The 10,831-nt window shown below is 47.3% G+C and overlaps 1 protein-coding gene across 1 annotated transcript; it reads right to left on the bottom strand.

Annotated features, from left to right (window-relative positions):
* Positions 1 to 850: 850 nt before the first annotated feature.
* Positions 851 to 10,428, bottom strand: LOC308364456 (E3 ubiquitin/ISG15 ligase TRIM25-like). The gene is made up of 8 exons (XM_080837590.1): positions 9,725 to 10,428; positions 9,158 to 9,253; positions 6,896 to 7,129; positions 5,791 to 5,950; positions 4,328 to 4,372; positions 4,157 to 4,210; positions 3,537 to 3,617; positions 851 to 2,278 (listed from the first exon to the last, which is right to left on the bottom strand). Exons 1-8 carry the CDS (start codon positions 10,316 to 10,318, stop codon positions 1,719 to 1,721), a joined length of 1,824 nt encoding a protein of 607 aa, XP_080693716.1. The 5' UTR covers positions 10,319 to 10,428; the 3' UTR covers positions 851 to 1,718.
* Positions 10,429 to 10,831: the final 403 nt, after the last annotated feature.

Raw genomic sequence — 10,831 nt, 5'->3', positions numbered from 1 at the left:
AGTGCACAACAGAAAGAAACGAGCAAAAAAAAAATATATATATATGGTCATGTGAGAAGATCTCACTATGGCCCACGCTGGTGTGTAAACATGGTGCGAGAAGCCTGGCAGCCTCAGCCTGTAGTTTCTAATGACAGCTATTGGGGGCAGTAGACATGCTGATCTTTTGAGTGAGAGAGTCTCTTTCAACTCATCCAATCCACCCATTTCACTTAGCATTGCTCCTAATAAATAAGCAAATACAAATCAGATACTTATCCAACTGCTATATGATCAAAAGGCAGAATATTGGGAACATAAAAGTATGTACAAAACTGAGACCACCACAGCAGAACATGCTACAAAGGTTTCAAAGTCCTTTAACTGTTGGATAAGTGTTGATCGATTCTGAAAACAATTAATTGTTTTAATGGATTTCTGTGGGATCTGAAAGGCATTCATGGTATTTTATGGTTACAAATAGTTGTCTGATGGTAGGAACTGTCAGATATGGATGGAGAAGGTGGTCATCTCGAGTAATGGAAAAGGACCTGAACATAAAGACTTTCATACGTCATCGATTATTACTAGTTACTTACTAGTCATATTTACTTTTCTTCATTTTACATTTGGCTGTTTTGTTTTGTATTCGTTTTTACCTACTTTTCCCTCGCCACCATGTGTAAAGATTGCTTCTGCAGCTTTTGCCAAAATTAAAATGTATTATGAAGTCCTTCTCTCCATTCGCTCCCTCTTACGCTGGAGTTACTACAGTAGGCACAGCAATAATAGATAAGGGTGTAGTGCATAGGTAACTGTAGACCAGTAATTAGTTATCTGTAGATCTTTGTGATAGCTTCCCGCTGCTCTGTGTAGTGCTGCAAGGTTGTTGTTGTTGTGGAGCGAAAGTGAGCGCATTAATGGCGTGGCTACACTTAGGAGAAGTCACTTGAGCATGTCACCTTTACCTACACAGAGACCCAAAACCTCACAGTGACAATGGCGCCACAGTTTCAGGCACCCCTCTGCCCCATCCCCCAAGTCAAAAGCCCTCTTTGTTGTCGGGTGTAGACACAATTAGCAGTAAGGAAAGAGTTGAGCCGACACACAGGGGGTCCTGGTGCATGGTGAACCTCTGATGTGTGGACCGTGACCGACCCATTATTAGGTTCGTTTGTGGGGCTGACATATCATCCATTCGTTAATCTTTCATGAGTGACATGACAAGGTATCCATATTTCATTGGTGAAATGTAATCCTCTTTTATTCACACCACGGGTAAGAGTCATGTATATCTGTTGAGTTGAACCCCTGCTGCTTTGCCAGACAATGAAGTAAATGCATTTATATGTAATGCATTTATATAGCACTTTTGTGCTCATTAGAGCACTCAAAGCACTTTACAGGTTAATGCCTCAGACATCTACCCACTCACACACTGGAGGACACCTTGCAAGTTGCCAACCTGCACATCAGGAGCAGTTGGGGGTTCAGTGTCGTGCTCAAAGACACTTCGACACATGGTCAAGAGGAGTCGGGATCGAACTAGCAACCCTCCGATTGCTGAATGACTCCTCCACCTCCTGAACCACTGTCGCCCCTTTTGTGAAACCGTTTTTGAGGAGATTTTGGTCAAGTTGACTGCTAATGGGGGCAAAGGCGCCATCTGGGTTTGGATTGGGACACTACAGGAGATAGGGATGGAGGGAACTTGGTCTAGGGATGGGGGAAGGGTTGGGTCAGGAGGTGGAGGAGTCTCCGTTGCCCCTCTCCAGCGGGCAGATGAGGAGAGTGGAGTCCAGGTCCAGCCTGAAGGCCGGATACAGCGGCTGGGAGAAGGGGCATCGGAACGTGTGCAGCAGCTCCATCGAGTTGGCCAGCCGGTAGAACGACAGCTCGCCCTTGTGCCGGTCGAGGAAGACACCGATGCGCGGGCTGGGCTCGGCGGCCACGGTGATCTTGCGGTTGTCATGCCAAGCGGCGTAGCCGGCGTGCGTGCAGCGCAAGCGCCACGAGTTGTCGTTGCGGCCCAGCAGGCAGGGCTTGCCGCCCCCCTTGCGCCCGACGGCCCGGTAGGTTACCCCGACGTCCACCCAGCCGCCACCCTGCCACTCCACCTCCCAGTAGCTGGCGCCGCCAAACTGGCCCTCCTTGCACAGGACCTGGGCCACGCTGTCGAAGCGCAGCGGGTGCAGGGGGTACGCCTGGGGCTCCTCTCCGCAGTGGGCACCCTGAGGGCCGTCCATGAGGAACAGGGTGGGGTGGGCCGTGTCGGGGTCAAGGGTCAGACGGCAGGCATCTATATATGGGGTGGAGGGAGACCGAGAGGTAAGGGATGAATGCGGTTGGCCTGTTGTTACTGTGCCCACAACATTCAAAACGTTAATTGTGCATGCTGAACAGTTGTTTGTTTGGAATCTCTATATATCCGTAATATATATCCATATATGGGGATAGACAAAAAAAAGTTATAGAGGATGAAAAAGTAGTTGCCATAGATTTAGTATGCATGCTCTCCAGAGGAGTTAATTTAGTGTGGTGCATTGCTAATGGATTGCATGGCATAGAGTACGATGGTACAGAAAGTGATTAGATTAACAGTTGGCAGCTAAAAGAGAGCTCATGAGATTTGGATCAGGATATGTGGCCCTAACTTCAGACATCTAACCCCTCCTGAATCCTAAAGGGACACACAATATCTTTCCCTTTGAGAAAACCCCATTCACATTCTGCTTGGGTTTTAGCAAATGTATCCGGTTATAGTGTATCTGATGAAAATGAATGCTAGCCTCTTTCAATACAGCCATATTGTTTTAGCTGATTTTTAACATACAGCTTTCTTGCTCATCACATAGATCATTCCTCAGAGTTTACTAACTGGCCTATTTGAAAAAAAAACTAGCATTCTCCCTTGATTGTATACAGATGTGAATTGTCCTGTTCATATCCACTGTTATGGATACATCATCTATTACGTTATGCTACACACTTCAGCAAAACTGCAGGATCTAAGCAGACATTATATAGCAACAAGTTTCAGCAAACAACCTTTATAATGTCCCAGGACTAATTCGAGAACATGTTAGCCTCTTGTGGAAAATCAATCAAACTGAGCTCCTTACAAGTTAGGCGGACAGTAAGGATCAATGGCGATAATTACACACAAGCATAGTATTGCTATACCACTTTTTAATGACAGGATAGTACGACTGGACAGTAGGACACTCTGATGAATGACACTAGTCACATGAGAACGTGGTTTGGCTATCCCGCTGACACACTTAACTTCATGACATCATTAGTGGTAGAGACCACGGAGATCAGGAAGTGGAGAGAGGGCAGGAGAGAGAGAGAGAGAGAGAGAGAGAGAGAGAGGGAGAGATCTGATATCTGTGAATGTGGCGGCCATGCGCCAGACACATGTCTCGACTCATGTCAGGCGGAGCAAGAGGCGCAGCCGCGGTGGCCGGCAGGGGAGTGTGAAAATGAGTACATCTCTTAGGTTACATGCTACGTTACCCATTACCCAGAATGCATCAGGCCTCTGTAGTACTTACACCTCAGGAAGGTCGACCTCATGCGCTGATCTGAGGGCGGGAGAGCCAAGATGGAGACCGGAAAGGCTGTAGGCACTGACACTGAACAGGAGAGAGAGAGAGGGAGAGAGAAGAGGAGGAATAGTGAGGTAAACACATGATTGCCTTTGCTTCATTCGGTGAACAAAACTTGCACGGCGCATCATGGTGACAGTAAACCAAGTGGAACGCGACATTCCCTTTAACCAACATGGCACCCGTAAAAAACAAAAACCCAATCAACGCCAACACCCCAGAGTGACCCACATCCGCTCCTACCTGAGGTAAGGCCGGGGATCCAAACACGTGTCAAGCATATCAGTGTCTGACTGGCCTGGCTGAATAATTCAACGCTAATGAAAGAATAACACTGTGTGTCTGTAAATGGCATGTCGGGCTCCAGCTGAGTGTCAGGTGAAGTGGGCCAGGACGGCATGGCTGCCCCGGAGGGAGGGAGGGCCATCGCGGCACCATCAGGGGAAGGGAGATAAGGCCTGGAGAGGATACCCTGGCCTCCTCTTTGGAGCCAGACCAACGGTACCTTATAAGGGAATTTTGGTGAGGAGGGTGGGAGTGGGGGTTGAGACAAAAAAGACACTTGCCTGATTGTGATTGCCTGTCTGTGTTTTTAATGTGGGCTGCAGCAGGAGCCCATGCTATAAAGGGAACACAGGTTTGTTTTGGTTTTTGAGGTTTGAGGGAGGGTGAAAAAGACAGAAAACTCTCTGGGTGAGTGGGGGGGCAGTGGCTCCAAGTGCTGAGATCAGACCTACCTTTCTGACTTTCTGCAGAGACGGGATGAGAGGAGCTGTCGTTTACTGCATAGAGAGAAAGAGAGAGACAGTCAAGTGAGAGAAAGGAGACAAAATGCATATATTAATAGATGATGAGGCTATAGAAACAGAATAGTCATGCAAACTATGTTCACAAACCAGTATACAGGAAAACATTTGCCTTTCACCCAGGAAGAGCACAATGGTTTACACTAAAGGGTTAATAATTTAGCAGAAGGCATTGCCAGCTGGGTGAAGTTGTGACTGAATAAATGGCTGTGCTGGCTCTGACATGCGCACGTAGCTACACGGCTGCCGGAGCGAGTGTCTTCCCCCGACTGTGCCTTCTGGGACGATGGTAATAGACGATTAGACACTGATCTGTTACACCTGCGGCTAAACTCGCCCGCTCAAGTGACCCGGGGCTCAAATCTAATCTCATTCTCGGATGCCCTCCCTGCAGTAACATAAGCCTTGACTACAACATCGCAGCCATCCGGTAAGCCCGGTCCAAATCTCCTCATACATACAGTATCTCCGTCCCTATCCCAATCCATGCCCTTGCCCCTGGAAGGGGAAGAAGTGTGCTGTGTTCTGACCTCTGGCACGGCTGCTTGGTATCTGTCATTTCCCTGAGAGGAACTAGGGAACTAAAGGGGACAATCTTAGTGTGTCTTAGCTTTCCATATCGCCCTCTCTCTCTCTTTCTCTCTTTCTTTCTTTCTTTCTCTCTCTCTCTTTTTCTCTCTGTCTTTCTCTTTCTCTTTCTCTCTCTACGTCTCTCTCTCTCCTTTAATGAAGGTTAATAACGCATTAACCGGGAGAGCACTCTTTAATTAATGACCTCATTATGTGTGGTAGCTGTCAATTGGGTGGTTGTTAATGCCTAAGTAGCGTTCTTGCTAGCCGCTGCAGTACACACTCAAGACTTCACCAGTTCCTCTCTCTGCAATGTGGCATCCCACCATTCCGTGCACTACATAACAAGCCTTTCTACGACAGAAAAAACAAACAAACATGAGAGGGTTATTTGTTAGACAGCCACGATGTGTGTGCACAACCCAGTGAGGAACAGTTAGCAAGACTGATACTGTTCCTGATGCCTTGAGCAGCCCCCTGTCCATTCCCTCCTTTTTAGTTTCTCTCTCTTCTCTCACACTCTGCAGGATGTATTAAATGCTCTTTCTCTCTGTCTTTCTCCGCCTGTCTGTCTGTCTGTCTGTCTGTCTGCCTGCCTGTCTACCTACCTGCCTGTCTGTCTGTCTGTCTCTCTTCCTGCCTGCCTGCCTGTCTGTCTGTCTGTGTCTGTCTGTCTGTCTGTCTGTCTGTCTGTCTCTCTTCCTGCCTGCCTGTCTGTCTGTCTGTCTGTCTGTCTGTCTGTCTCTCTTCCTGCCTGCCTGTCTGTCTGTCTTCCTGCCTGCCTGCCTGTCTGTCTGTCTGTCTGTCTGACTCGTCTCTCTCACCTGCGCGGCTGATTTTGTCCACCTCCTCGCCGCACAACTCCTCCATGCGGGACCGCAGGTTGCACAGGGCTCTGCGCGTGGCCCTGAAGCACTCTGTGGGGACGCTTGCTGCTCGAGGGCGCCTCCCACTGGCCGGGAGGATGCAGAGCAGGGGAGCCGCCTGATGTGGACAAACAGAAGAGACGTGTGCTGCTGTGAGGTCACAAGAAGATCACATAGCAGTGCCCCTGCTTATTTGACCTCCCCCCTGACTGAAGTGCCTATGTCCATCTCCAAAGTAGTGTATAAATACAGAGAACACGTTAGCAGCTGTAAGGCACCTCAGGAAGTAAACTAACAAGGACAATTGATGCCACTGCCTATTTCACATCCTCATTATTTCCAAACCCTAACAGTGTGACTGAAAATGAATGAATGAATACTCCTCATGTTACTGCTCCTTGATACGGATCTAGTCCCCTCAACTGATCTGAACACAACCTGGATCAGTCTGGTCTGTTGCCAGTACAAGAGATCTTAAATCAGTAACTCACTGTGTTGATTCAGATAAATTAGGATCGGAGTTGAGCGATGACTGCAGATGACCAACACAACTGACCAATAAGCACAAGAGTGCACCTGACATAACTATTCAAGCACTCAATCACCACACCAAGCCTGTGTGAATATGATTACCGAAACCTCTTTTCTCTGCATGTATTTAATAGATTATATGATTACTAAAACCTCTTTTCTCTGCATGTATTTAATAGATAATATGATTACTAAAACCTCTCTTCTGTGCATGAATTGAATAGCTTCCAGTAGGATTACTCCAGTGCCTGTTTCCCCTTTCAAGCTGCTACTGCGTTATTCACAACCGAGTTAAGATCATTCTGCTGCCAAATTGCTCTCATGTTAACATTGGCTGGTAAAGAAAACAACCGATATTCACTTAATTCTGTTCATAAATCATACATTCACAATGTTACTACACATACCTAAGAAAACCCCTTGTGATCTGTGTTAACACACATAAAGTGAGAACAAAAAAACACAATATAAGCAATCCTCTACAGCTGTCAGTCATTCTTAAACCCCACGCCCACCCGTCATGGGCTCCCACCTGCAGGAAGTGGGCGTTGTCCTCGCTCAGCAGCAGTTGGCTCATTTCCTGCTCGCGGCGGCGCAGCTCGTCCAGCTCGCAGCGCAGCTCCTCGCCGCTGTGCTCCACCCGGCCCAGCACCGCCCGCTCCCGCGCCTCCAGCCGCGCCCGCACCTCCTGGCCCGCCTTCTCCATCCGCTGCGCCAGCTCTCCGAACAGGACCTCGCTCTCCGCGCGCACGGCCCCCGCAGAACACTGACAACACCAAACAGCATCAGCAGCAGAGTCAAGAGGAGTATACACGAGGAGGAGTACAGCGCAACTAATAAATACAAACATAGATAAATACTTAGAGCAACAGAAGACAGATGGACAGATTTGTCATACATAGAATATGTATGGTAAAGGGGAATATATAGACAGACAGATGTACGGATAGATGGATGGATGGATAGATAGAAGGATTCATAGATAGATAGATATATAGATAGATAGAAATATAGATAGATAGATAGATATAGGTAGATGGCTTTAACATCACATTGGTCATACTGTATGTATTGTATCCTCTGACAGGGTGAGAACAGTAAGGACAATGTGGTCTTGAATTTTGAATTTGAACCCTGCATTTTTGATCGACCCCACAATAGTTACACCAGCGCAGCAGTTTCTGATGGACACTGGTGTGCAGTGACTAAAGACCAGATGGCAGGATGGATTCACGTTCGTTTGTTTCATTGGACACGGACAGCGCAGAGTGCCAGGAATGCAGACAGCTGGGCCAGGCGTGACACAGGTGGTGTGGCAGGAACAAAAGAAGGTTCAAGTTCTTCATGTTTCCCCTGTCGAGTCATTAGGTCAACAAAAGAGAGGCGGTGGCAAACGGAGACACTTGAGGACCCCACCTTCCTCTTCTCTTCTGCATTTCAGCAGGTTACCGCCCAGCACAGTGAGTTTCCAAAGAGATTAATGGGAACCTTGTGAACTCTGAGACATAACTAATCAGGGACAAACAGGGCTCTTCACTCAGACCTCACAGTTGCCGTTTGCAGCTGTGGTCTCAGTCCTCTTCCTGGATGATCGTACACCACATTACGGACTCCAGAGCAGGAAGTTAAGGGGATTTGGGGATCAATCGGACACATTACTGACTCCAGAGCAGGAAGCTGAGGGGATTTGTCTCAATCAGGCAAATGCACCAACTGCTATAAGCCGTCAGTGTCAAAAGATGAATTTGAGTAGTACTGATGTGTAAGCTTTTACTTTTGTACAGAATCTACTGTTCATTTTATTTGTTTTAGAATTTGTCCGGAGGCATATATTGAGTTAAATATTGTATTCCTAGACCTGTGATATGAGCTGTCCTTAATAAGCCCAGTTAATTTCCCCATTTTACTCATTCAGTCAATCTCTCTCTCTCTGACTCACTCACTGACTCACTCACTCACTCACTCACTCACCCTCTCTCTCTTCTGTCTACTGTGAGAATTAGTGGATAAACTATATTCCACCTTTCTGTGCTACATGGAAGATGATCATGTATTGCCAACCATTTGGTGTCAACTGATACCCAAAAAAGTGCTCTTGACCAGCTCTGAGGACCCGACCTCCCCTGTGTCCTGCATTCATCAGATTCCTCCCAGCTAAACTTCTCAGCTTGTTTTTGATGGGTACCTACTTGATTTATTTACATTCTGCAACAGAAAGCTTGTGGTTTGAATCCCTTGGATTGCAACAGCTATATTTCGAAACAGGAGATGAGCCTACAAGATATATCACTACATTCATCTCCAGTGGCCTCCACCATTTCACATGTGGTTCAGGCAGATTCTATCTGGATCCGCTTTCATACTATTTGTAACCTCTCTATATACCTAAAACATGTATAACTCCTTGTGTGCAATTAATCCTCTTCCATAAAGAATTATTTTCGGTCTGTGCCAGATCGTAAAGTTGTTGAATATGAATAAAATCTTCCAGATATCACATCCATTTAATAATGTCAACTCCAGGAGGAGCATCGCAATACATATAACTGCTGGCGCTGAGGCAGACTTCAGATCCACTATGTCAAAGGCCACAGTCACCTGCTATACATGTAGTGCATAACTCTATGGCGGACCTCCTCCTGTGATCCTTAAATAAGTTCTAAAGACAGAGTGAGGACTCTTCTGCTTGAGGCATTCGTTGCAGCTTCATTCTCCACAGATTAGTGACCAAAAAAGGGACCCTCTGATAGCTGAGGGGACAGCATCCACCCCTTACCCTCCCCTCTCCTCTCACCTTGAGGGACTCAAAGGTCTGTTGGCATTCCTCCAGCTCCCGCTCTCCACTCCGGATCCGCAGCTGCACTGTCCTCTGAGAGTCCTGCAGCTGGGCCTGGAGGTGCAACACATGAGAGATAGCAGAGTTCAGATTAGTCTCCAGCACACGCCTGATTGGGGCACAAGGTGTGTGGCACAAGGTGTATGGTGCTTTCAATGAACTTAAATTTATAAATTTAATTTCAGTCTGTGTCAGTTACAAGAAAGAATATAGCCTATGGGTATTGAACAAACAAACGGCACTGATGCGGTTTCAGGAAATTTATTTTCAGTTATTCTGTCTATGGCATTTCTTTACACTCGGACCTCAGCCATGCCATTAAATAGCACGACCTTCAGAACAGTGTGCCCAAAAACAGAGGACTTCCCCCACTCCCGCTCACACATCCCAGCCCCTGCATAGAGCAGACATCCTCATTCACATCACATGACTGACGTAACACGTAAACAAGTGGGAATCCCCCTAACAACGCCGTCACAAGAAAACAAATAAAAATATAGAGAGTAAGAAGCTGCAATGCCCAACCTGCCTCCTGGCTCTCTGTGTGTCTACATGATGCAACTCTTCCTGGTCAGACTCGCACAGCAGGCAGTCCCCGCTCCATTCCGACGCCTCGGTATCCGGGCCGCCGCCCTCCAAGCCAAGCCTGTGTTGAGCACATAGCCTGTCAGGGAGGTTATCTATCGCGGCCACCAACTTGTGCCGCCGGAGGGTTCCCACTTCCCGGTGTGGGGCGACGTGTAGCTCGCAATACGATGCTAAGCATGCCAAACACGACTTTACGGCTTTTAGTTTCCCGTCGATAGGACAGAAGTCACAAGGAACGTCGCCCACTCCGCGATAGAACTCGGGTGCAGAGGAGCTCAGCGCGTCGGTGAGCTTCAATTTTCCCACCACTTCAGCGAGAACGGTGTTCCTGCGCAAAACTGGTCGCGGGCTGAATGTCTCTCGACACTGAGGGCAGCTATAAGGGCCTGACTCCGCTTGATCCCAGTAACTATTCATGCACAGCATGCAATACGTGTGACCACATGGTATAGACACGGGGTCATTTAATATATCCAAGCATATTGGACATCTAAACTGACTTTCCGTCACCGAAATATTGGCCTGAGCCATGACTTTCTATTGAAATTACGGAGTTGCAACAAGTGTATTCGAGCAGTATCCGGTGTGTCAAGCGTTGTCTTCTGTTTCTGCTTCCCCGTGGGTCTAAGGGTAGGCTATGTTAAGTAACTAAGCGCTAATGATACTTGTCAAGTGTCCCTATCGTAGTTGGTTACGCTGGTGTTAGTATTCTTCTTGAATCAGATTTGGACCCTGGAGGTTTTACAAATACAAACCATGACGTCAAATATGCCGAGCCCTTACCGTAGTGCTTGAGTTATAGGCGCAGGATACTGGAATTGTTCACATTAGGCCTGCCCCTAAATAGGACTTACTGATACCTAGCCAACAGCACACAATTACTAATTTTTCCATTTCATTCAGTGTGGCTTAAATTAGTACAGCATTATAATTCACATATAAGTTTCTTGGGAATCCAACTCACGACATTCGACTACTGGCACTGGTTTATCAGTTCAGGTGGAGACACACGAGGATGGACAAAGGCTGTTGATTACCATCACT

The sequence above is a fragment of the Sprattus sprattus genome, assembly GCF_963457725.1.
Source record: "Sprattus sprattus genome assembly, chromosome: 1".
In the NCBI taxonomy this organism is placed as follows: domain Eukaryota; kingdom Metazoa; phylum Chordata; class Actinopteri; order Clupeiformes; family Clupeidae; genus Sprattus; species Sprattus sprattus.
This window is presented reverse-complemented; position numbering and strand designations above follow the sequence as displayed.

Coding starts and splice junctions, on each gene's coding strand:
- LOC308364456 (XM_080837590.1), bottom strand. CDS start 10,318: ATGGCTCAGGCCAATATTTCGGTGACGGAAAGTCAGTTTAGATGTCCA. Junction 7,130..9,157: donor AGACCTTTGAGTCCCTCAAG/GTGAGAGGAGAG, acceptor TGGTGTTGTCAG/TGTTCTGCGGGGGCCGTGCG. Junction 4,211..4,327: donor CTCTGCAGAAAGTCAGAAAG/GTAGGTCTGATC, acceptor TTCCCTTTATAG/CATGGGCTCCTGCTGCAGCC.